The 27479-nt window shown below is 33.2% G+C and overlaps 4 protein-coding genes across 4 annotated transcripts; 1 reads left to right on the top strand and 3 right to left on the bottom strand.

Moving 5' to 3' along the window:
- The first annotated feature begins 2617 nt into the window (after positions 1-2617).
- LOC139872186 (uncharacterized) lies at positions 2618-7857 on the top strand. Its single transcript, XM_071860021.1, has 13 exons — positions 2618-2832; positions 2924-3590; positions 3764-3848; positions 3984-4073; positions 4374-4447; positions 5073-5157; positions 5265-5354; positions 5503-5633; positions 6064-6145; positions 6229-6276; positions 6908-6980; positions 7070-7173; positions 7556-7857. The coding sequence occupies exons 1-13, from the start codon at positions 2664-2666 to the stop codon at positions 7676-7678; spliced, it is 1821 nt and encodes a 606-aa protein (XP_071716122.1). The 5' UTR covers positions 2618-2663; the 3' UTR covers positions 7679-7857.
- A 51-nt stretch (positions 7858-7908) lies between these two features.
- Positions 7909-10117, bottom strand: LOC139870144 (uncharacterized). The gene is made up of 10 exons (XM_071857991.1): positions 10024-10117; positions 9609-9685; positions 9376-9455; positions 9214-9271; positions 8979-9046; positions 8822-8903; positions 8623-8697; positions 8431-8529; positions 8201-8320; positions 7909-8097 (listed from the first exon to the last, which is right to left on the bottom strand). The coding sequence occupies exons 1-10, from the start codon at positions 10115-10117 to the stop codon at positions 7909-7911; spliced, it is 942 nt and encodes a 313-aa protein (XP_071714092.1).
- Positions 10118-10917: 800 nt separating this feature from the next.
- Positions 10918-13430, bottom strand: LOC139870143 (xyloglucan endotransglucosylase/hydrolase protein 2-like). Its single transcript, XM_071857990.1, has 4 exons — positions 13244-13430; positions 13051-13154; positions 11822-12015; positions 10918-11302 (listed from the first exon to the last, which is right to left on the bottom strand). Exons 1-4 carry the CDS (start codon positions 13428-13430, stop codon positions 10918-10920), a joined length of 870 nt encoding a protein of 289 aa, XP_071714091.1.
- Positions 13431-15044: 1614 nt separating this feature from the next.
- Positions 15045-17099, bottom strand: LOC139870142 (xyloglucan endotransglucosylase/hydrolase protein 2-like). Its single transcript, XM_071857989.1, has 4 exons — positions 16916-17099; positions 16613-16716; positions 15779-15972; positions 15045-15423 (listed from the first exon to the last, which is right to left on the bottom strand). Exons 1-4 carry the CDS (start codon positions 17097-17099, stop codon positions 15045-15047), a joined length of 861 nt encoding a protein of 286 aa, XP_071714090.1.
- Between the last annotated feature and the right edge of the window lie 10380 nt (positions 17100-27479).

The raw sequence follows: 27479 nt of genomic DNA, 5'->3' as shown, positions 1-27479 counted from the left end.
TACAAAGCACGACTTGTAGTCAAAGGATTCCAACAGAAGAAAGGGATTGATTTTGACGAGATATTTTCACCAGTAGTCAAGATGACTTCAATTAGAGTCATACTTAGATTGGTCGCAAGTATGAACTTGGAGCTTGAACAGATGGATGTAAAGACAGCTTTTCTTCATGGAGATTTACATGAAGAAATTTACATGGAGCAGCCAGAAGGTTTTGAGGTTTCAGGAGATAACCTCGTATGCAAGCTGAAGAAAAGTTTGTACGGTTTAAAGCAGGCACCTAGGCAGTGGTACAAGAAGTTTGACTCGTGCATGGTGAGTCAAGGGTACAAGAAAATTGCAGCAGATGAGTGTGTCTACATTCAGAAGTTTTCTGAAGGAGATTTCGTTGCTCTTCTACTTTATGTAGACGATATTTTGATCGTAGGAAAAGACGCAACGAAGATCAACCAGCTGAAGAAGGAACTCTCTAAGTCTTTTGACATGAAAGACTTAGGACAGGCTCAACAGATTTTGGGAATGCAGATAACCCGAGACAGGAAGAATAAAAGGTTATGGCTATCTCAGGAGAAGTATATTGAACGAGTGCTTTCACATTTCAATATGAACAATGCCAAACCTGTTAGCATTCCATTAGCTAACCATTTCAAGTTAAGCAAGAGTTCTTGTCCCTCATCCAAGGAAGAGATCGGGGAGATGTCGTCAGTACCATATTCTTCAGCAGTTGGAAGTTTGATGTATGCGATGGTGTGTACAAGGCCCGATATTGCTCATGCAGTGGGAACGGTGAGTCGTTTTCTCTCGAACCCCGGGAAAGAGCATTGGAATGCGGTAAAATGGATTCTCAGATATCTTAAGGGTACAACGAATCTATGTCTTTGTTGGGGAGCTGATCCAATCTTGGAAGGCTATACAGATGCGGATATGGCCGGAGATCCTGATAGTAGGAAATCTACTTCAGGATTCATTTACACCTTTGCAGGGGGAGCTGTTTCATGGCAGTCAAGACTACAGAAGTGTGTTGCATTATCCACAACTGAAGCAGAGTATATTGCTGCCGCAGAAGCTGGAAAAGAAATGTTGTGGTTAAAGCGTTATCTCCAAGAATTTGGAATCAAGCAAAAGGAGTACAAGGTATATTGTGACAGTCAGAGTGCTCTAGATTTGAGCAAGAACTCCATGTACCATTCCCGTACAAAACATATTGATATTCGCTATCATTGAATACGCGAGGTAATTGATCGACAACTGTTGAGACTAGTGAAGATCCATACTGGAATGTTCGTGGATTCGGCTGGAGGGGGAGAATTGAAGATTTCCAGCCTACAATCTAGAAGCCCACCTTCTAGATATTCAAAGTAGGCAACCTTGACAACTCATATGGAAGTAGCAAAGTTGATAACGATGACGGCCGCCAACCTTCTCCGTTCACACCATTCCACCGCCATAGAATTTTAGCTATAAATAGAGGTGCAAACCTCAGTTGTAAATCATCCTAAATCACTCAGAGAAGTGTAATCACAACCTAGAGAGTGTGTGTGAGTTTGAGAGTTTTTTTGTAAGAGTTTTGTAATACTCTGTAAATCTATTCTTGTGAGTAATAGAGTTATTTTTCTCTCAAATTTGTATCTCCCAACGTCCAGGCGATCCTCTCTTCCTAACAATCAACAATAAAAGAGCAAATCTTAACTGAGAATGAACCTTTGGGTTTCAAAGACATATTCTGAAGGGTCTGATCCGTATTATGGATCCATCTATCTGACCAAAACCGAGTAGAGTCGCTCATTCTGAATTTTCGGGTGAAGGAAAAAAAAAACTAACACCCACCCCATCAAGCTCAATATAACTTTTGAATACATATATGTGAACTATATAAAAATATGATAGAATTTATCATTAAGGTTTGTGTAAACAAAAGAACCACATTTTGAGTACGAATCATGATGGACGATGGTGTACGGTGTAGTGATCTCGTAAGTTTCAAAGACCCAATTCGCATAAAGATCAAGATTTCTAATGACAATTGCAAAGACCCAGTTCGCATGTAGTGATTTCGTACGAGCCATTAATCTGGAAACATGAACGAACAAAAAGAATTTACTTGCACAAAAAATCTCTCTCTTAAATTTCTTAATGACTATTGCAGGGACCGAAAAGTTCTTAAACTTCAAAGTATAAGGATCAAATGTGTATCATTTCAGTACTCACTAGCAAGGTTGTAAAAAACCCGATTACTCGCCGATTAATCTCCGATTAATCAGTTTTGAGAGCAATCCGTTCCGATTTTTCAAAATCCGTTCAATTAATCGGCCAACGTCAATTGATGGGTCAAAATCGAATTTGGTAATCAAAGTTGGTTAAAGTCAAAATTAGTCAATATTTTAACATGAATTTTAACTATAACTTTATAGTTTTTGTACAAAATGAACAATTTTAACAATTTTGTTAAAGTTTATGTATATATTTATAGTGTTCTTCTATATTTAAACATATAATTTTTGAAATTTAATATTTAAATGTATAAAGTACGATCTCACATTGAATTTCCCATTAATAAAGTCCCAACCTTAGCTAATTTTGCACCCTTAGCTCTCTAGTCTCCGTCTCCCCCTGTCTTCAGCTAGAAAAATATAGCAAGCTGAAAACACAGCTTGGAAGGTCCATCAATGGCGGAAATAACTGAAACCATGGGAACTGAGTCATCGTCTCCATCGCAAAAAAACAAAACTACGAACTCAGAAGCATCAAATTTCGACGATAAAACAATGCGAAATACAAAACCTGGATTGAAGCGTCTCATTCTAACTCTATCTGTTTTCTTCTCGTTCCTCTTAGGTATATATATGCATCTCCCTTTCTATGAATATACATATATACCTATCTATCGTATTAATACACATGGAAATTCATATGTATTCTCGTACAGGATTGCCATGGTTGCTAAAATCGGTAGAGATCTATCGATCGCCGCTTCCGTTTAGCGAGATTGATTCACTATCGAATTCAATTGATTCAAATCCGTTTCTATATCCGTGTAAATTTCATGTTGTGTTTGTTAATTTAGATCATAGTACTTCAAATGCTGAAAACCTAGGGTTTCTAATTAGCAGACATATGTTACAGTTAACTGATAGTAATTCAATTTGTGGCACCTGTGAGAATAATTTCACAGTTTCTGTCAGTTTAGATTCTGGTAACCACTGTGTCGAATACGGAAATGTTGGTAAAGGAGTGTGGAAATGCGGAGCATTAGGCCAGTTCGATTTTGACGAGAATGATGAGGTTTTTGATGAGTATTTGCGTGATATTGTCGGACGAAGTAGGGTTTATACTATTGTGGTTGTGAATAGTGGTGATGGGGATAGGGTTAGGGCGGTTGTGGGGAAGTATAGGCACGGTTGGATTGTTGGTAGGTTGTCTGAAATGGATGTGGTGGCGGAAAAAGTGGCGGAGATGTTTGTGAAGATATTTGTGCGTGGTGCGAAAGAAGAAGGGAGCATTCAAGGGGAGTTTATGCCTGTTGGTGCTGATGGGAAAATTGTGCTTTCTTTCAATTTGTTGAATGCCGATCCGCGTGATTGGATATATGATTGGTAAGAAGCTTTATAGGATTGAACATTTGATACGACTTACATGCATCATGTTGCTTTGTTTTTAACATGGATTAAAGTCACCGAAGTATGACCGGTCACTAAGTATCGGTATCATATTAAGGGACATAAATAACATGTTTTAAATGAACAATTATTGGTCGTTCTATCTGTAGGGATTTTAATGAGGTCGATGAGAAACTTCTAGCCCCTGTACTTGAAGCCTTGGGTCCTATAGCGAATATAAGTGTGGAAAGTCAGGTAATATATGAATTCCAGTTGCCTTTCGAAAAGATTATGAATTCCAATCATAGGGATTGTTAGCAAAACTTATCTTATTTTACAAGGATTTTGTTTCTGCAATTTATTATTTACATGAGATTTATGTCAATGCAGGTTCTGTATCATGCTCCGAAATCTTCATATTCTTATTGGGATGCTGAACAAGAGAGCCACATTTTTAGCACCACAGATCTTCCATTCTTTGTAAGTTGAAATGTAATTGTGATAGCTAGTACTTGTAACATATTTATATAGTCATCGTAGCAATTAAATGTTAAGATATTATTGGAATCATCTGGTATTTATGCCCTCGTCTGGAGAATCCCATTTTTTATTTATCTTTTTCATGTTTGCTGATTATAGAAGGCCTTGATGGTTTTGTTACCTTGTTAATTAGATGTTAGGATGTGCATGTGCATTGTTTCAATGTCATTTTTCATGTGTTTTGTAATTTGTGGTGCAAATATAATCTTATAAGCGGGCATTGTTTACTTGTTGTTGTAGGTGAATTCAAATGAATGGCACCTGGATACTTCCATTGCAGCTGGTGGACGATCAAAGATTTTGCAATTTGTGGTGTATATTCTTTAACTCAATTTCACCTTATATTTATAAGTTATGACTTTTTTCTTATGACCAATTATGAAAACGTAAAGGAGCTTGGATACATTCAGTATTTGCAGTAATTTTAAGTAATATGTCTATGCGAGTTATTATTATTTTTAACAGCACACACACACACACACACACACACACACACACACAACCCCACACACACCCACACACACACCCCCACCCTTTTTGTCCATGATGGGACTTGAACTCGCAACCTTAAAACCTCAAGGCTGATGAGTTCTTTGATACCGCTAGGCCAAAAGCCTTTTGGTTCTATGCGAGTTATTTTGTTGATCGGAAAAAGCTTAACATCTTAATATCTAATAAATAAATATGTACATGTTTTTCTCTAGGTAGTGGAATGTGATATTACCTAGAAGAACCTTGTTATTAATTTGAATCATGAAGCTCGAGTTTTGTTTATTAATGCTTTATAGATGCAACCAACAAAACATATTCTCAAAATACATAGTTTTCTGTGGTTCTGTGGTTGTTTTAACTCGATTATGTGTGTTTTATTTAAATTTATAGTAGTTATTGTTATAATTTTCTAATGTTGTGTGCATTTTTATGTTTTCACGCTTCCAGATATATACCATCTGCCAATGAATGTCCACTCAGGTTACAGCTTCCGAATGGAGAGATTTCCGTCACGAATGGCTTTATATCTCCAGTGAATTTCTGTCCCTATTATAACATTTTTATCTTCTTACCACTACATTATAGGAATCTCGATTTCCTTATGTATAATATAATCTATAATCTAAATGTATATTGTAGACATGGGGTGGTGTTGTAGTTTTGAATCCTCCTAAATGCTTGGAAAATGCAAATAGTGTGCACCCACTCAGGCGTAAAATTTCTTCTGAGGTTAAACTCTATTCTGCAATTAAAATGTATATTTATGATTTATGATTGGAACCTGATTCATTGAACAAAATCTTTAAGATTCATTTGTCTCTGGATCAAACAAGTAAAACGTGTCGTCTTATGATTGGGGTTATTGATTTTGAAACAGGAACTTAATCAAATATTTGAAGTCTTCCTTGGGCAGCTTCGACAATTATTTGGTTTAAAATCCACTGGTTTTTACAAGGGTGCATCAGGAACATCTGTTCTGTTAGCCAGTGAACGAGGATTTACAGAATGGTAAATAATGAAAATGACTGTTTCACCTTTATTGTTCTTTACATTTTGAGCCATTTGGTTATATACTTTCTTTAATCTTTGTATCTAATATCTAATATCTATATCTATAGCTGATCATAATCAGGTTGGGATTTGGATACCGTGATAAATGGGCGTGTCCTACAGGCTGTTTAATGGGTGCTGAATTTTTGTGTGGCTTAAATTTGTTTGGCTGACCTCACTAATATATTCAAGTCATTTCTTTTATCGAGTTTTATAAATTTATAAATAATAATTTACTTCTTTAAAGATTATTAAAAAAAAATCTTTTCTATTACAAGAATAATTTGATTCTTGAATTAAAACAGTTTAGGAGGGTTATGCGTTTTAAATATAGTTTTTCCACGTCTAGGCATAATCAGTATGCAGTTACTCGTTTCATTATGTGTAGGGAACTAGATGCCTTGGCTCGGCAATATGCGTGTTATAATCTTCGTCAATGCGGTACAACCCTCGGTTCACTTTCAAGATTGGTATGTTCTAGCTCTTAATACTATATGAATATCCCATCAAGCATCTTGATTAAGAGAAATAATTTTAATAATTCTCTATGCAGGTCCAGTCACTACCGAGAATGATTATTAAGGATGAGATTGGGAAACAGGTCAGTTGATATGCTGCGGTTCTTATTGGTAATCTATATGTCAAAGTAAACGAGGTAGAGATCACTTAAGTCAAAGAAGGGCTCATGCCCATAATCCACGAGTGTTTATATAAACATAAAAAAAGAATAAAGAATTAAGAAATTAGAAATTTATATAGACTACTTTATCAAAAAAAAAAAAAAAAAAAAAAAAAAAAAACAATCATAATTTTACTCAATAAAATTATTCATAATCTCTTTTTAGTTCTTTGTTTTTCTTTTGAATTTTAGAAGGGCAACCCTGCAATTTATCACACATTGTGTTTCCAGTAATTACACTTAAATCCACCCCTTGATTGATGAATTACTTATATACTGCTACGGTTTGTTAACTTTCTTAATCGTGCATTAGTAAAAGACATAATATATTATTTAAAAACTGTACACAGTAGAAATGATATTAACCATGTTTTTTTATATATTATAGTAAAGTCTTACGAAACTAACCCACTCCTACCAGCCAGTGGAACCTGATAATATAACATAAATTCATTACCAAATAGCGTGCCACTTATATAGTTTTAACTTTCTAAGTCAGAACTTATGCTATCCAAGTAAATTACTTATGTGGATGTCTTTCCTGTTTGAACAGGTCATGTTATCCCTCGAGGCTGCTAAATTATCTCAGGAAAATGCCTCACTAGGCAATTATGATGCTTCGGCCGGTATTTTAAATTTGATAATAACATTACTTTATACTGTTATTGTTAGCTACTATTCTAAATTGGATTTTTATATGCGCTTCGTTTGGCAGTTTCTTCGAAACATGCTAGATCCTTGGCTGAGGATGCATTCTTTCACCCATCCGTAATGTCTGTCAGTTACTACTCATTCGAGCACATGTTTGCTGTCTATTCGGTTAGTTTCTCCTTCAAACTTTGGAGAATGTAAAGATTTTTTCTTGTTGGCCTATTAAATTTTGTACTTTTCATTACATGTCAAAAGGGTAAAATAGAAAAACTTGAACTAGGAGGTCACAAAATTGTTTCCAAATATTTGCAATCTATTTCCATCAATTTCAAATAAGCGGGATAGGGTAAATCTTTGATAATTTAATTGTTAATAAAATTTACTATGTACTACAATAATGACTTTTATAGTTTGAAATATGGACAATTAGTATTGATGGGTCTGCCTGAAGCCCTGAACTAACCCATTTTGCATCTTTACTGATGCTACATGTACAAAGTATTGACCAGGTCAAGATCAAAGTGCATAACATTATTCTCTGTCTTGACAGCCCTTTTTTCTGCCACTGTCGTTACATGTGATTCTTGCGGTTGTGAGAGAGATCAAAAGATATAAAAAAGAAAGCAGGAAATATGCAGCTTGGAAAGCTGCTACAAAACAGCATTCCGATTAGACTGAAATAAAAGAGAAGTCTAATGTACACACACATATCAGTCATTTTAACTGTTGTATTCCAAAGTTTAATTTTCCCATTGTGGAACGTTAGTTTAGCTCTTGAGTATTGTTTAGTAGCTGCTTTAAATAACAAGGTTTTTTTGTTTATAATATGTGTTCTGACCTTTGAAAGGTACTTACAGAGTTACAGATAGGAATATACAGCAAGTCATATTCGAGTTTATGTAATTATTGTTCTTTTGATAGTAGTCCGAAGAAGGGATTCGTTATAGCAGACTGCAACATGTTACCCGCCGATCTAAACAATGCCATGTCAACATGGCTTCTGTGAAGAAACAGAAACCTGCCACCTTCAACTCTTTCAAACCCACATAGTTCAAGAAACTTGATTCCTTGTTCATATATCCCAACTCGTTCCTGTTATTTCAATCATTAGCGACGACAGTTTCAACATAATGAAAATTACAAACACGTCTTTAAAACAGTAATATACGTTTTTCGACAGCTTTTAAGATGTTACCTTAAAAGCTGGATTACTCAATCTGATCTTCCTGAATTTATCCTCATTGGGATCTCTAGCAACATTTCTCACATAAATCAGCAGTGTCTCAAAAGCTCTTCTCACTTTGAAATCGTCATCCTATATAGTTGAAAAAATTGATATAAGTTAATTGAAACAATAGATTCTGATCGAATTATAGAACACTAAATTCTCCACTGCTTGAAATAAAACTTAATCAATAAGCTTACCTTATTGTTTCGCCTGAGTGACCTTAAACAATCTCTCATAAGATCCACTTTTGCTGTCAAATCAACACCAACCCGTGTAGTAACAATAGGCAAGGTCTCCTGATTTTCCATAAAAAAATATTCATTGTCTAAGCTAGATCGAAAAGTCACGTACAAATCTTAAACATCAAACCATGATAATACTTGAATTACCTTATTCACTTGCACCATTGACACATCAGATGCATGATGTTGTGAATGCAATCCAACCCTCTCCCTTCTTTCTAACTACAAAATACTAACTAATTACAGTTTAAACATCATATTTTAATTTTAATTATATTATCTACGATTTCAACAATATGAACAGATGGAGTTATATATATATATATATATCATGAAAATTAGTAACCTTGTCGTGATGCAGCTTCTGTCGAATTCTGTCCCTCGCTTTATCATCTTCCAGTTTTTCAGCTTTCCCCTGAGCTATAAAACTGTATAATGAAACAATTAAAAAAACATATGCGAAATGAAGGAAATGTTGTAACAAGGGTTTATCAAAAAGAGACCGTTTTCTTTCATTTTCTTCTGCAACTTTTTTCAATTCTTGCACTTCTTTTCCTGCTCGAATTCTTTCCTTTAAACAAGTAAAGACAGGTTCATAGTTCCAACTTAAGCAAATTTCAATCCATTATTTTTCCAACGAGTTGATACGGAAAATGATTACATATATATCTTATCTAATGTATAATTCGAAAAAAGGTTGATAACCCTGTAAATATCTTGAGAACAGTTACATGATACCTTCTCTTTACCGTGTTCAAATTTCTTATCTTCCTTGTTCTGTTCGCGTGTTTTGTCTCTGAAAATGAGCACAAATAGAAGTTGTAAAAAAAGAAAAAATATAATTTCTAAAAGCCAAATGAACTGCATCATGTTTTCAATCAAAAAAGGACACAAACAAACCTTAGTATTTGTGCTTTTAGCTTTACTTCTTCTGACACGAAAGAAGACTCAAAATCCTCGATTTCGATTCTTATTGGAACCTGGTAGATCGAAAGAAATTGTTCGTCAATTTCCAACATAAATATAAATTAAAACGAAATCAGATGCAAGTAATAACCATTATATTATATATGAACCAATAGATCGAACAAAACAACCATTAACCAATTACGATCGAAACGAATGAATCATACCGACGGCACCTGATCAATTTCAGGGTCATCTTGATGATCAATAATCCAAATAATAGCATCCACCAAACTAGTGTTACCTTGACAAAAGAAACTTAATGCTCAGGATAACAACAGAATACAACTTTTTGAATAAAATGAGTTTTCCGATTTCTATTTCTATGCATTACCATTAGACTTTTAACATATTTTTTTGGTTAACCTCTTTCGACATACCTGTTTAACCCATTAGAGATATTTCTTATACCTACTTGACAATTTTTTAAGTAAATGAGTCGAGATTACACCTAGTTCTACTCAGAAATTAAATAATTAATTAAGCACACAATGACACATTTTTTTTTACAATAAAAATTAAACCACTCTCATAAGTAAAACGTGACGATTCTTTCATCAAAAAGATTGTAAATGGGCTAACCGGAATTAAGAAGCGCTCTCATTGCAACAGCCAATGGGAAACCCATTTCTTCAAGTTCATTAAGCAACTTCCTGTTTACTTCTGAAACATCCATTTTTTTTTTTTTTGTGGTCACAATACCCTATTAATTATTTTCTCTACAAAAAAAAAAAAAAAAAATGTTGAGATTATGTTGATGATACATCAATATATGGATAATCGAAATTGGGAAAACAACAAATTATTTCTTTAAATAAAAATGAAGAAAAGATATGATGACCTGCGTTAAAAGATTAGTAGGATGCTGATTCTTTGCTTACAACCAACCTTTTGCATGCATATATGGTTTCATACTCTCAATAGCCAAGCTCCTACTTTCCTTTATATATTGTTTATTATTACAATTATTATTTCTATATCTATTTCTAATGTTTGAACAATGTTTTATGTAATTTCTATTATTCAAACATTATAGCGAATTTTTTGCCCTGAAAAAAATTATGGAACTGCCACTGGCACTTTAATAAAGATTAAGGCGAACTTTTTAGTTTTATCACTTGGTGATAACGATTATTTGACTTGATAGCAACCAATTGTTTGCGTAACTCCAAATTATAATATGGAAACTGAAAAACATATAAACATAAATAACTAGTTAGTATACACCAATACAATATTACATTCATTGATGTTTTGACATCCTCATAAAATGTCTCTTAAAAAATTCACTAGCAACACAATTTGAGTGAACATAGAAAGGATATTTAATGGTCAAGCGATAACCCGATTAGGTTGCATTTATTACAAATAAGACATGTCAATTAATTGTTAAGTTGAATATGGGCTGTTACATTTATTACAACTTACAAGCCCAACCCACATAACTTATCAAATTATTAAAATAACCTTCGATATTCACCCACTACACTCTATAGGAGGAATAGGGTACCTAATTCTATCTCTACAATAATCATATATCATATATTTTTTCGCATCTTCATAAGCATCCAATTGTTGTGAATTCAACTGCCAATGTTTTTCAGAGTTCCACCAAAACTTTTGAGAATAACAATCAGCATTGGGTTCATTTGGCAGTGAGACGCACCCATCGATGCTAAAATCTTGAAAATGGGCTAGAAATGGTGCATAGGAATAATTGGCCTTGGTTTGGCCCCCATCAGTGGCCCAATCAGACCCATCCCATAAACTCACAATCACTTGCATTGTATTGTTGGGGTATTTTAAACCTTTAATCATGTTGTTCTTGTATACCCTTATTGGTATGTCATCCACATAAAACCTAGAAAAATAGATAATAAAGTCAATATTTTATTTCGTTGTTTAATGGTCAAATAATCTACTTGTTACATTTGAAAATTGAAAGTCATACAATGAAAATAGAAATAGTTACTAGATCAATAAGTAAAATAGGTCACGGAATAACTCAGTTGAACTGTGTACATTTATGCTTTATCCATCCATGTTAAAGATAAAAAAGAAAAATTGCAAGTATGTGTTTGATTTTTACCCCGAGAACATATATGATTTATGATATTATATATATATTGAATATTAAATCATCTGAAGATAGCCTAATGGTTGGGACTGTAATATACATTGCACCTAAGTAAAATTAATTGCCGGTAATTTAAATACATGTGAGTAAAAATATTTTCCTGGTATTGGAACCTTCTCCGTTAAGTTTATATAAATTTGTTTATAAAGCAAAAGGATGTTTTCCTGGTATTGAAAAACCTTCTCATTTAATATTTTTTTTGTTTGTATATTTAAACAAAAGGAGATAGATATAAGAGCATACACAGCTTGATGTTGATTCCACAAGAACTTGTAGTAATGGAAATCAGCACTAGGATCAAACCATAGAACATATTTCTGTTCTCTACCACCAACACCATTTGTGAACACATTTGTTTGTAATTTAGTCGGTTTCCCCGTACTATCTCCCATGAACTCAAAGTCCAACTCGTCATGTACTGTTGAATTTATAAATAACTGCATGGGAAAATTAACCAAGAACAATTATGATGAGAAACACTTCAATTCAATAAATGGAGAAAAGAATAAAGGTTGAGACTGTTAGCAAATAAGTTTATGCTAGTTGATCAAGCCCAATTATTGGTTCGGTATTTATAATGATACATGAAACCCTCACACTTAACCAAAACCTAACCTAATGGACTCTATATCAACTAGCATAAACTTATGGGCTAATAGACTTTAGTATGTTTACTAATAAATCGAATTTTAGTGATACATTTTTTAACATTAAGCATTTTTCTAACAACGAGATTGGAGTCACTGTCAAGAAACTCCAATAGGAGTTCTCACCACCCGATCATATCCGTTTCACGCGTCAAGGATGTTCCATCGAACAACTGTCATAGGACAGGCTCTGCGTGTAGTCACCCTTGGGAAGCACCCCCTAAACAACTGTCATAGGACAGGTTCAGACAGCGATGTCTCCACTGAGGACTCCATAACTAACTGCAAAGCAAATTTAATTATGAAATCCCTAGATGAGACTCGAACTCGAGACCTCACAGACACCCAGAAGTGAGGTAACCACTAAGCTAAACGGCATGTTCCGGTAAATTCTGGGATCCACTACATTAAGTTGTAAACCACATATTTATAATAAAGAAATTTAATTGAATCTCGATATAATGTTTATTTGTGTAAATAGTGGAGTTATTTTTTGACCGACCTTACCTAAAAAGTCTAATGGTTGAAGTCTTTATATCTTACTACTATAGGTCTTAGATTTAAAACTCACTAGTATCATCTTGAGATGATCATGGAAAAAGTCGAAAACGGTTACAATGTAATCGGTTAGGATGTGTACATTTAAATCAAATTAGTTTTTTTCGAGTACTTCGAAAAAAGAAAACTTTATTTGTTACGGAGTTTTTATGTCCATCGAACCAAGTTATAAGCCCAGACTAATCGTTTTCTTTAGAAGTCTAGTACTCGTAGTTATTAAGGCAAACTAACTTCTTTCACAAACAAGTTTTAAGTATCCGTCGGTACATAAAAAGCAGTAACAATGCCAGCAGTATCCATGTTGTCGGGTGTCTTAATCTTCATTTGAAAAAACCCTGATGCGTAAAAAGCTTTTGACGCAAATCCAGCACCTATAAATAGTTTTAAAATTGTTTCTAAATAATAAGAAAAATGAGTATATTCAATTTTAAAAAATAACATAATATACACGACTACCAACCTGAAGAAATGTCTAATAACAACTGAATTTCACGTCTTTGATTAAGAAATGAGACATGTTGGTTCCCCCAAATTACGTTATAATTCTCATCAAAGCTTTCATCTCTTGATCCATTGCATAACGAGTACATAGTTCCAAACAAAGCTAGTAACAATATTGTCGCTATCACTTTTAAACTAAAACCCATTTGATTGGTACGTACTTATTATAAACACCAAGTATAACTATAAACACTACATAATGTATGTACTAAGTTGTTAGTTTGCGCATTTAGCGTACGTGTAGTAATTAAGGTCAATTTAATGAGATTACATAAGTCATAATTGTATACACGCTCTTAATATATTGAGTAGTATATCATTTTAATTGTGCTCATGCCATAACATAATTACATCATGTGGGATGATCTCAAAATTTTACGGGGTTAAACTAAGGGGATTTCATGTTAGTTCATAACGAGTTAGAAAAACCACACGATGAAATGGGAGGTAATTAATAATTATTCCAAGGAAAAAGAATTGAAAAAATAGGAAAAAGACAAAATTTTTGACGTCACATCAGCGCTGCTACTATTCACCTTGAATTTTTGTTTTAGTGTATGTGATTAATAATAATTAATTAATTAATAATTTATGATATTCTAGTGTTAGCGTCATATATCCCTCCTTAAACCTCACTAATGGTACATTTTGGGTGGTCAATATATGAGCTGCAAATAGTCATTGAATAACCCGGTAAAACCACATAAATCTGAGTAAAAATATTTGCATTTTCCTTGTACCTTAAAAATGAAAAACCTCCGCCATTTATGATTTCATTTTGTAAGCTAAAAATTAATGTTATGTTTATTGTAAAATGTTATTTTAACTAAATCGAAAGGAGCCGGTGTGCAATGGCGAGTTTATGTACATACCCGTGGAGTCACGGGCACCACTAGTTTGAAAATTTTTAACAGAAAATATTCTTTAAATTGTATATGACACCACTAAATTTAAATGAAGGACCCAAAAAAAATTTCAAATTTATAATTATTCTTTTAAAATGTATAGGACACTACTAAATTTAACTACTCGGACCCGATATATTTGTCGAATTCGTAGTATTTTTAAGGTAAAAAGACTCAAATAAGATTCAAATATAATTAGTACTCGAAAAAAATTCAGGACCCCATTGAATTATAATTCTGGAATCGACAGTGCCGGTGTGTGGTTATAAGAATAAAAGTTGTCTTTTCTACTATTATGATCAGTTCATATACAATATTTATTTTTCTCATCTTTTGACATTTTTGACGCATATGATATATGCAAATATTGTTAATTATAGTTTTAATGAGCCGTCACACGCCTTTGGAAGTTGCAGCCACAAATCCTAACATTTTTTAGGAGAACATTGTTGTCGTTAACAATATCTTGTTTATTAACTACTGCTCAGTTCTTAAACCAAAGTAAATCATAAAGTAAATAAAAAACTTTAAATAATAAGATGAAGTCGTCAAACAATATGCAAATATAACATATCATTGAATATTAGTGTTCGCAACAATGATTGAACATGTTGTCAATTTATTGCTAATTAACTTGAATATGGATTATATGGCCCATTAAGTTAATTATAACATATAGGCCCAACCCACGTAATGTATCAACTTACTATAAACTGTTCTCTCTGTTTGCTTAGTTGCAAATGTTGGTTAGGTCGCGACTTTGTAATATCTGTGTTTGGTTTCTATATAATGCTTGCTTTGCAAAAAAAAAAAAAAAAAAAAAAAAAATCAACTTACTATAAACACCTTCAATCTTCACCCATTACATTCTATAGGAGGGGTATGATACCTAACTTTATCACTACAATAGTCATATACCATGTACTTCTTCTTCGTATCTTCATAAGCTTTCAATTGTTGTGAATTCAACTGCCAATATTTTTCATTGTTCCACCAATACTTTTGAGAATAACAGTCAGCTTTGGGATGATTGGGTGGTGAGACACATTCATCCATACTAAAATCTTCGAAATGGGCTAAAAATGGTCCATTGGAATAATTGACCTTGCTCCGGCTGGCCCAATTAGACCCATCCCATAAACTCACAATCAATTGCATTGTATTGCTAGGGAATTTTAACCCTTCAGTTTTTTTGTTCTTGTATACCCTTATTGGTATTTCATCTACATAAAACCTAAACAAACAAAAAATAGAACAATATTAATTATAAAGTGAAAGTCTCGTTTAGGCTAACCAGCTTGATCGAGCTCGATATATAAAACTCGAGTTTGAGCTCATTTACTTAATGATGTTTATGTTCAAGTTTGGACTTGAGCTCTTTTAAGCTTGACTCGAATTAAGCTTTTAACAAGTTAAACTCGAATAGTTCACGACTGTAAATCCAAGAATGAATTTATGTGTAATAAATTTGATGAGTACAATTGTAAATATTTGTTATAATTTCTACCATTCTAACGTATATGATATGATTCTGTATTTAATATTTATAAATTTTGACAAAACTAAAGAATACAGATATAAGAGCATACACAACTTGATGTTGGTTCCACAAGAATTTGTAGTAATGGAAATCTGCACTAGGATCAAACCAAAGAACAAATCTTTGTTCTTTACCACCAAAACCATTTATGTACTCATTTGTTTGTAATATAATCGGTTTCCCCGGGCTATCTCCCAAGAACTCGAAGTCCATCTCATCATGTACTGTCGTATTTAAAAACAACTACATCAAAAATTAAACCAAAAACAAATATGATGAGAAACACATCAACAATCATTTCAGTAAATGAAGAAAAGTATGAAGAGTGAGAATTCATAATGCTTATCAATAAGTCAAATTTTAGTTTCCATATCTTTTCCATTAAGTTGTAAAGCTTAATTACCCTTATTAGTTATTATTACTTAAATTTAAATCTCCATATATATAGTTTTATGAATTTTTCTAACGACAATCTTAAAGACTATCGTGAATGTACATAAAAGTAATGTACAATTACTATATGACACTTTTAAATAAATATATAATCGCTATGTGCAATATTTTTGCAAGTAGTTTGACAAACTATTATGATGTAACATGTTCGTGCATGCAAAATATACCTCTGTTTTAAAATGAGTGTCTATATTTATATTTTAGTTTGTTTTAGTATAAGTGTTCACTTTTAAAAATGGTAACATTTCAACTCTTACATACATTTTTCCCAAAAGTCTATGTCTAAAGAGTAAAATGACACTCGACTCTTAAAGTATAATTATGTATGTATATTTACCCGAAACTATGTGTCAAACACGAATAGACATTTATTTTGAGACGGTGGAATAGATAACTATAAAATTTAGCAACAAGAAGTAGGCGTTGGTACATAAAAAGCAGTAATAATGCCAGCAGAATCCTTGTTGCCGGGTGTTTTAATCTTCATTTTGAAAAACCCTGATGCGTAAAATGCTTTTGAGGCAAATCCAGCACCTACAGATGAATTTTAGATTATGATTACAGATTACGTACACATGAAATTAGAATAAGTATTACTACATGAATGTACGTACATGATGTAGACAATAAAAAGTTTAAACATGCTTCATCAGTTTTCCGCTAGTTAAAGTGAATATTTCCGTTTCGATCAAAAAATTATATATATAATGTACAACTATACAAGAAGTAGAACCTGTAGATTTATCCAATAACAACTGGACTTCACGTCTTTGATGACGAAATGAAACATGATGGTTGCCCCAAGTTACGTTATAATTCTCATCGAAGCTTGCATCTCTTGATGCATCACATAACGGGTAAAAGGTTCCGAACAAAGCTATTAACGCTGTCGCTATCGCATTCAAATGGAAACCCATTTGATCGGCAATGATAAATATCGAGTACAGCTATGTACTAATTAAGTTGTTAAGTAGTGTGTGCATGCTTTTAGCGTGTAGTAATTAACTACAACTGAATTAGATTATATAAGGCATAAACGTATACACACTCTTTATATTTTGACTACTACTATGTTTTCTTTTTTCTTTTTTTATTTATTTTATGGACAGCGATTGAGATTACCCGAGGAGGACTAAACCACCCTTTGTGATCATCTCCCGTTTCGACTATGCCGATGAAGCAATAATAACCCCGCCCCCATCGCTGCCCGGGAGGAAACCTTGAAACCGATCCAAGGGCACGGCCAAGTAAAACCCTCTCCCCTTTACCCCCCAAACGATATGGGAAAGGTGCCATGGGTGTATACTTCATGGCAGGGATAAAATTGTGTTTTTAATATGTAGCCAACGGGGGTCGAACTCCTGACCTCCCCTAAAGGAAGCAGACCACCAACCGCTGGACCGCATCACAACTTTTTGTTGATTCATTATTCTCTTAATTTGTGAATTAAAAATTAATGTGAAGGTGGCATTCAAACATTTTTTTTTCTTTTTCTAAATTAAAGGTATGAAGGATGTTTCAGTGTGCAATAGACGACCACATAACCGAAGAAGTGAAAACACTAGTACTTCTAGATAGCTTATAGTGCGTTTGATAAAACTGAATGATTTGACGCTGAATGGTTTAGAATCTGAATGATTCAAAGCCTTTGAATAAAGTTTCTTATGAATGATAATATGTTCTTTGATAATCATTTTGAATGATAAAGAAAATTACCTTATTAACGTGTTACATGAATACAAAATCAATATACTTGGTAGTTAAGTGTTCTCGATATGATTTGAGAAGGACATCACAAAAAAATTTAGTGTTTAATGTTTAAGAGAGTGTTTCAGCTCTGACCGATTCGACACTGAATTCTGAACCATATGTCATTCAGTGGTCAAAAACAAACGTGCTGAATGTTGAATGATTCATCATTTAGCACTGATCATCCATTAAGAAGCAAACAAACGCACCCTTTAGTGTCACATCAAACTTTCTCACTGTAGTGACCCGAACTTTTTCATGTTTATATATATTAAATGAAATTATTATTTACATGATTAAATGTTTTCAACATGTTAAGCAATCAAACTTATTAAGACTTGATTATTTGAAATGAGTTTCATGTAGACAATTGACCACCCAAGTTGACCGGCGATTCACGAACGTTAAAACTTGTAAAAAACGACATGACAATATATATATGGATATACATATAGTTAACATGAGATTATGATAAGTAAGTATCTCCATATGTATATTAACAATGAGTTATATACATTAAAATGAAACTACTAAGTTAAGAAACTCGAAACGATATATATAACGATTATCGTTATTACAACGTCTTGCTAAATGCATATGTATCATATTAAGATATTGTTACACTATATTTAACATGATAAAATGATAATTATATATATCATTAAGTATGTTAACAATGAACTACATATGTAAAACAAGACTACTAACTTAAGAATTTTGAATCGAGGCATATATGTAACGATTATTGTTGTAACGACATTTTAATGTATATATATCATATTAAGATATATTCATACATCATAATATCATGATAATGTAATAATTTAACATCTCATTAGATATAATAAAGAATGGGTTAACAACATTTAACAAGATTGTTAACCTAAAGGTTTCAAAACAACATTTACATGTAACGACTAACGATGACTTAACGACTCAGTTAAAATGTATATACATGTGATGATGTGTAGCGTGGGGTACGAAATAGTATTATATTTTACTACGAAATACTACAAAATATGATACAAGTTTTATTTAATTTACGGATGGGATATACCTAAACCTTGCTACAACACTATAGGCAGTGTACCTAATCGTAGAGTAGTATAGTTTTTAGTAAGTCCGGTTCGTTCCACAGGGAGCTGGCTTATTTCACACTATATTTTAAACAACTATATTTGTACAAAATATATATTTTTATATATAATAATAATATAAAAGGGGGTTTACCGTTTAATGACCGGTTTGTCGATTTTATATTTTAAGTCACAATTAAAACCTAATAAAAAATATAAATGACGATAATTTAAGTGCGATAATTAAAAGTGCAATAAATAAAATGATAGTAAATAAAAATGCGATAATTAAAAGTGCAATTAAATATGAAATAAAGGAATTATGCTTATTTAAACTTCCGTAATCATGATGTTTGACGTGTTGATTTTAGTTTATTCCCATGGGTTAATTTTCCTTTGTCCTGGATTATTTAATATGTCCGTCTAGTTTTGTCCATAACAGTCCATCAGTCATAAATATAAAGTGCGAGTGTCCTCGTCAAATTATCCTTATATCCGAAGTCAAATATTCCAACTAATTGGGGACTTAAACTGTAACAAGGTCTTAATACTTTGTTTAATAATTACACCAGGATATCGACTGCGTGTAACCCAAGGTTTTAATACTTTGTTATCAATTATGCCAAGTGTCCTTGTACATAATTTCACCTCTGTTTTAATAATTCCATAGACTATTAATCCATACCCGTGTCCGGTTAAATGAACGATTATTCGTACATATAAATATCCCGCCCATTGTGTCCGATCAAGTGTATATGGTTATTTATAGGGACGTCCAATTGTAAATCTTTATATTAAAATTAACAAACTATCATTTAGTTAAACAAATATAAAGCCCATTAATAGCCCATAGTCTAATTTCCACAAGTGTCGTTCTTTTGTCCAAACCCCAATTATGGTACAAAGCCCAATTACCCAATTTTAGTAATTAGCCCAACATCATGATTACTTTGTTTTAAATAAGCATAATAATAACTTAGTTACGAGACATTAATTTTAAAAAGGAGAACATAACTTACATTGAGTATTTATCGCGTAGTGTTACACGGACAGAACTTCGACTTCAAAACCCGTAATTAACCATTACATTAACTAAACTAATCTAATATAAAACTAAACTAATTTTTATTATATATATATATATATATATATATATATATATATATATATATATATATATATATATATATATATATATATTATATATCAGAGAGAGAGATTGATTTTTTTATGTGTTGAACTCGGCAGCAAGCTCGTGCCTTTTATAGGAAATTTTGATCCTGGTGTGCTCCGCGATCGTGGAGGTTTAAGCCTTCATAGCTCCGCGAGTGCGGAGGTCCGAAATCCAGCTCACAATATTTTGGATCCTAGCTTTGTCGACGTAATTTAATAAATATATATAATATATAAATAATTTATATAATTATTTAAATATTATATTATATTCTTGTGCATAGTTGACTCATAATTTTTAGTCCGTTGCGTCGGGCGTTGATAGTTGGCTCAGGTCCCGGTTCTGGATTTTCGAACGTCCTTTCGTATAATTTAATATCTTGTACTTTGCGTTCCGCAACTTGTACTCTTGTCATTTTTAGACGTTTCTCATCAATAATTTGAATCACTTGAATTGTATCTTGTACAATTGAGCTTTTTGGATGTTTGCGTCTTCAAATCGTTGTTTTCGCCTTTTGTCTTCGCACTTATTTAATATAAATGATTACAACTTAAAATAGGACAATTACAACTAAATAATTTACATATTGGGAGGATATTGCTACTAAATATATGTTCATTTGGAACACTATCAAATATCTTCACGCTTGAGCGTTGCTTGTCCTCAAGCAATACAGAACTTGAAATTAAATTACACGAATCACTTCTTTATTCTTCACACTTTATACATCAGTGATTTTGATACGGCGGTATGAACAATGATAGTAACGATGTGGTTTACAGTCCCACATAACTATGAAAATTTAGATCCTTTAAGGAAATTGGATCTTTATGAAAACATTTGATCTTTTGAAAATTCAATCTAGCTTTTACCCTAGATTGGTTTTCCGGAATAACCCTTCACCGGTGTTTGCAAAATATTTTTGTGGGTTTTGTGGGTATCAGATTTTAAAATTTTAGCTCAAAACTTGCGGTTTTGTGTCACCCACTTTCTAACCTTGTATTAGGAAAGCAACACGTCCAGTATACTTGCTCCGTATATTACCTTTCAGCAAACTACCGTCCGGTTGTAAAGGAAAGCGTTGAACAAGCAACTGTTAAGGCAATGTCTAATGACATGCATTTGATTATGGTCCAAAAACGTGTCGGATGCTATTACTATCCTTTGTAGGAGCAATAGTAAAGATCATCCTATGATTTTTCGGTCTGGCACAAGGTCCTGTCTTCGACCATGCTATGCAACCACCGTTCTTACGGTTGACACCCGATTTGGTTCAGGTGACCTAATGAATTCCAGGTGAATTTCTAGGATTTTACGTTCAATGGTAATGAGCGCATTGAAAATAGGTTTTCAGAAAACAAATCGGTTTTAATTTTGATCAAAATATTTTCTCGTTCAAGCTCGAGCTTAGATATCATTGAATTCCATGAGTTTGTAATTCTCAATCTTTAATGTCAATCTCAAAGATTGAGTAATATCAGGCTTAGAAGCTGATTTTTAATCTTTAAGGAGATTATCCTTTCTGGGGGTCTAATTCATTAGTCTTATCAAGCTAATTTGCACGGCGCCCTCCCCATTTTACGAGACAGATCCTCTCATGGTTAGGATAAGTCTGACCACATGGCGACCCTGTTTGATGAAATGTCCCGTTCTTATTGATTAAAAACGTTCCATATTAATTGATTTCGTTGCGAGGTTTTGACCTCTATATGAGACGTTTTTCAAAGACTGCATTCATTTTTAAAACAAACCATAACCTTTATTTCATAAATAAAGGTTTAAAAAGCTTTACGTAGATTATCAAATAATGATAATCTAAAATATCCTGTTTACACACGACCATTACATAATGGTTTACAATACAAATATGTTACATCGAAATCAGTTTCTTGAATGCAGTTTTTACACAGTATCATACAAACATGGACTCCAAATCTTGTCCTTATTTTAGTATGCAACAGCGGAAGCTCTTAGTATTCACCTGAGAATAAACATGCTTTAAACGTCAACAAAAATGTTGGTGAGTTATAGGTTTAACCTATATATATCAAATTGTAACAATAGACCACAAGATTTCATATTTCAATATATATCCCATACATAGAGATAAAAATCATTCATATGGTGAACACCTGGTAACCGACATTAACAAGATGCATATGTAAGAATATCCCCATCATTCCGGGACACCCTTCGGATATGATATAAATTTCGAAGTACTAAAGCATCCGGTACTTTGGATGGGGTTTGTTAGGCCCAATAGATCTATCTTTAGGATTCGCGTCAATTAAGGTGTCTGTTCCCTAATTCTTAGATTACCAGACTTAATAAAAAGGGGCATATTTGATTTCGATAATTCAACCATAGAATGTAGTTTCACGTACTTGTGTCTATTTTGTAAATCATTTATAAAACCTGCATGTATTCTCATCCCAAAAATATTAGATTTTAAAAGTGGGACTATAACTCACTTTCACAGATTTTTACTTCGTCGAGAAGTAAGACTTGGCCACTATTGATTCACGAACCTATAACAATATATACATGTATATTAAAGTATGTTCAAAATATATTTACAACACTTTTAATATATTTTGATGTTTTAAGTTTATTAAGTCAGCTGTCCTCGTTAGTAACCTACAACTAGTTGTCCACAGTTAGATGTACAGAAATAAATCAATAAATATTATCTTGAATCAATCCACGACCCAGTGTATACGTATCTCAGTATTGATCACAACTCAAACTATATATATTTTGGAATCAACCTCAACCCTGTATAGCTAACTCCAACATTCACATATAGAGTGTCTATGGTTGTTCCGAAATATATATAGATGTGTCGACATGATAGGTCGAAACATTGTATACGTGTCTATGGTATCTCAAGATTACATAATATACAATACAAGTTGATTAAGTTATGGTTGGAATAGATTTGTTACCAATTTTCACGTAGCTAAAATGAGAAAAATTATCCAATCTTGTTTTACCCATAACTTCTTCATTTTAAATCCGTTTTGAGTGAATAAAATTGCTATGGTTTCATATTGAACTCTATTTTATGAATATAAACAGAAAAAGTATAGGTTTATAGTCGGAAAAATAAGTTACAAGTCATTTTTGTAAAGGTAGTCATTTCAGTCGAAAGAACGACGTCTAGATGACCATTTTAGAAAACATACTTCCACTTTGAGTTTAACCATAATTTTTGGATATAGTTTCATGTTCATAATAAAAATCATTTTCTCAGAATAACAACTTTTAAATCAAAGTTTATCATAGTTTTTAATTAACTAACCCAAAACAGCCCGCGGTGTTACTACGACGGCGTAAATCCGGTTTTACGGTGTTTTTCGTGTTTCCAGGTTTTAAATCATTAAGTTAACATATCATATAGATATAGAACATGTGTTTAGTTAATTTTAAAAGTCAAGTTAGAAGGATTAACTTTTGTTTGCGAACAAGTTTAGAATTAACTAAACTATGTTCTAGTGATTACGAGTTTAAACCTTCGAATAAGATAGTTTTATATATATGAATCGAATGATGTTATGAACATCATTACTACCTCAAGTTTAGTAGGTAAACCTACTGGAAGTGACAAGAAATGATCTAGCTTCAAAGGATCTTGGATGGCTTGAAAGTTCTTGAAGTAGGATCATGACACAAAACAAGTTCAAGTAAGATTTTTACTCGAATTAAGATAGTTTATAGTTATAGAAATTGAATCAAAGTTTGAATATGAATATTACCTTGAATAAGAAAGATAACCTACTGTATATAACAAAGGTTTCTTGATCTTAGATGATTACTTGGAATGGATTAGAAAGCTTGGAAGTAAATTAGTAAACTTGAAGGGATTTTTGAAGTGTTCTTCCTATGATGATTATAGCTTGATTCTTGAAGTGATTTTTGATGAAGATGATGATTAACTACTGTAAAAATACGTTCATAATAGTGTGTGTGTGTGTTGATAGAGAATTAGAAAGAGAATTGGAAGTGAAATGGAGTGAATGATGAGTGGTAATTGGTGAGTGGTGAGTGGGGTTAAAAGGAGTTCTAGTTAGTTGACTAGCTCATGGTAGAAGTTAAAATTGATTAGTCATACATGACATAATCAAGAGTGGAATCCCATGCTAGTTCCTATTGGTATATACCCATAGTAAGTACGTTTTGAAGCTGTGTATAATACGGGTAAGAATACGACTAGAATTCTTGATGAAAGAAAAGAATGGGAAAGTAACTGTAACCATTTTCGTTAAGTATGAGTGTTTTGATATATGTCTTGAAGTCTTCCAAAAGTATTTTAATACATCTAAATACACTACATGTATATACATTTTAACTGAGTCGTTAAGTCATCGTTAGTCGTTACATGTAAGTGTTGTTTTGAAACCTTTAAGTTAACGATCTCAATTAATGTTGTTAACACATTGTTTATTATATCTAATGAGATGTTAAATTATTATATTATCATGATATTATGATATATTAATATATCTTAATATGATATATATACATTTAAATGTCGTTACAACGATAATCGTTACATATATGTCTCGTTTCGAAATCCTTAAGTTAGTAGTCTTGTTTATATGTATATAACTCATTGTTAATATAATTATGGAGATAATTACTTATCATAATCTCATGTTAACCATATGTATATCCATATATATATCGTCATGTCGTTTTTACAAGTTTTAACGTTCGTGAATCGCCGGTCAACTTGGGTGGTCAATTGTCTATATGAAACATATTTCAATTAATCAAGTCTTAACAAGTTTGATTGCTTAACATGTTGGAAACATTTAATCATGTAAATATCAATCTCAATTAATATATATAAACATGGAAAAGTTCGGGTCACTACAGTACCTACCCGTTAAATAAATTCCGTCCCGAAATTTTAAGCTGTTGAAGGTGTTGACGAATCTTCTGGAAATAGATGCGGGTATTTCTTCTTCATCTGATCTTCATGCTCCCAGGTGAACTCGGGTCCTCTACGAGCATTCCATCGAACCTTAACAATTGGTATCTTGTTTTGCTTAAGTCTTTTAACCTCACGATCCATTATTTCGATGAATTGAAGTTTTTCGTTGATTTGGATTTCATCTAACGGAATAGTGAGATCTTCTTTAGCAAAACATTTCTTCAAATTCGAGACGTGGAAAGTGTTATGTACAGCCGCGAGTTGTTGAGGTAACTCAAGTCGGTAAGCTACTGGTCCGACACGATCAATAATTTTGAATGGTCCAATATACCTTGGATTTAATTTCCCTCGTTTACCAAATCGAACAACGCCTTTCCAAGGTGCAACTTTAAGCATGACCATCTCTCCAATTTCAAATTCTATATCTTTTCTTTTAAAGTCAGCGTAGCTCTTTTGTCGACTTTGGGCGGTTTTCAACCGTTGTTGAATTTAGATGATCTTCTCGGTAGTTTCTTGTATAATCTCCGGACCCGTAATCTGTCTATCCCCCTCTTCACTCCAACAAATCGGAGACCTGCACTTTCTACCATAAAGTGCTTCAAGCGGCGCCATCTCAATGCTTGAATGGTAGCTGTTGTTGTAGGAAAATTCTGGTAACGGTAGATGTCGATCCCAACTGTTTCCGAAATCAATAACACATGCTCGTAGCATGTCTTCAAGTGTTTGTATTGTCCTTTCGCTCTGCCCATCAGTTTATGGATGATAGGCAGTACTCATGTCTAGACGAGTTCCTAATGCTTGCTGTAATGTCTGCCAGAATCTTGAAATAAATCTGCCATCCCTATCAGAGATAATAGAGATTGGTATTCCATGTCTGGAGATGACTTCCTTCAAATACAGTCGTGCTAATTTCTCCATCTTGTCATCTTCTCTTATTGGTAGGAAGTGTGCTGATTTGGTGAGACGATCAACTATTACCCAAATAGTATCAAAACCACTTGCAGTCCTTGGCAATTTAGTGATGAAATCCATGGTAATATTTTCCCATTTCCATTCCTGGATTTCGGGTTGTTGAAGTAGACCTGATGGTTTCTGATGCTCAGCTTTGACCTTAGAACACGTCAAACATTCTCCTACGTATTTAGCAACATCGACTTTCATACCCGGCCACCAAAAATGTTTCATGAGATCCTTGTACATCTTCCCCGTTCTAGGATGTATTGAGTATCTGGTTTTATGAGCTTCTCTAAGTACCATTTCTCTCATATCTCCAAATTTTGGTACCCAAATCCTTTCAGCCCTATACCGGGTTCCGTCTTCCCGAATATTAAGATGCTTCTCCGATCCTTTGGGTATTTCATCCTTTAAATTTCCTTTTTTCAAAACTCCTTGTTGTGCCTCCTTTATTTGAGTAGTAAGGTTATTATGAATTATTATATTCATAGATTTTACTCGAATGGGTTCTCTGTCCTTCCTGCTCAAGGCATCGGCTACCACATTTGCCTTCCCCGGGTGGTAACGAATCTCAAAGTCGTAATCATTCAATAATTCAATCCACCTACGCTGCCTCATATTCAGTTGTTTCTGATTAAATATGTGTTGAAGACTTTTGTGGTCGGTATATATAATACTTTTGACCCCATATAAGTAGTGCCTCCAAGTCTTTAATGCAAAAACAACCGCGCCTAATTCCAAATCATGTGTCGTATAATTTTATTCGTGAATCTTCAATTGTCTAGACGCATAAGCAATCACCTTCGTTCGTTTCATTAATACACAACCGAGACCTTGCTTTGATGCATCACAACAAATCACAAAATCATCATTCCCTTCAGGCAATGACAATATAGGTGCCGTAGTTAGCTTTTTCTTCAATAACTGAAACGCTTTCTCTTGTTCATCATTCCATTCAAATTTCTTCCCTTTATGCGTTAATGCAGTAAAGGGTTTTGCTATTCTGGAAAAGTCTTGGATGAACCTTCTGTAGTAACCAGCTAGTCCTAAAAACTGGCGTATGTGTTTCGGAGTTTTCGGGGTTTCCCACTTTTCAACAGTTTCTATCTTTGCCGGATCCACCTTAATACCTTCTTTGTTCACTATGTGACCGAGGAATTGAACTTCTTCCAACCAAAATGCACACTTTGAAAACTTAGCGTACAATTCTTCCTTCCTCAATACTTCTAACACCTTTCTCAAATGTTCACCGTGTTCTTGGTCATTCTTTGAGTAAATAAGTATGTCATCAATGAAAACAATGACAAACTTGTCAAGGTATGGTCCACACACTCGGTTCATAAGGTCCATGAACACAGCTGGTGCATTAGTTAAACCAAACGGCATGACCATAAACTCGTAATGACCG

This window comes from Rutidosis leptorrhynchoides, chromosome 10 (assembly GCF_046630445.1).
Source record: "Rutidosis leptorrhynchoides isolate AG116_Rl617_1_P2 chromosome 10, CSIRO_AGI_Rlap_v1, whole genome shotgun sequence".
Classification (NCBI taxonomy): Eukaryota; Viridiplantae; Streptophyta; class Magnoliopsida; order Asterales; family Asteraceae; genus Rutidosis; species Rutidosis leptorrhynchoides.
The sequence above is the reverse complement of the archived record's forward strand: the minus strand, read 5'-3'. Positions and strand labels throughout refer to the sequence as shown.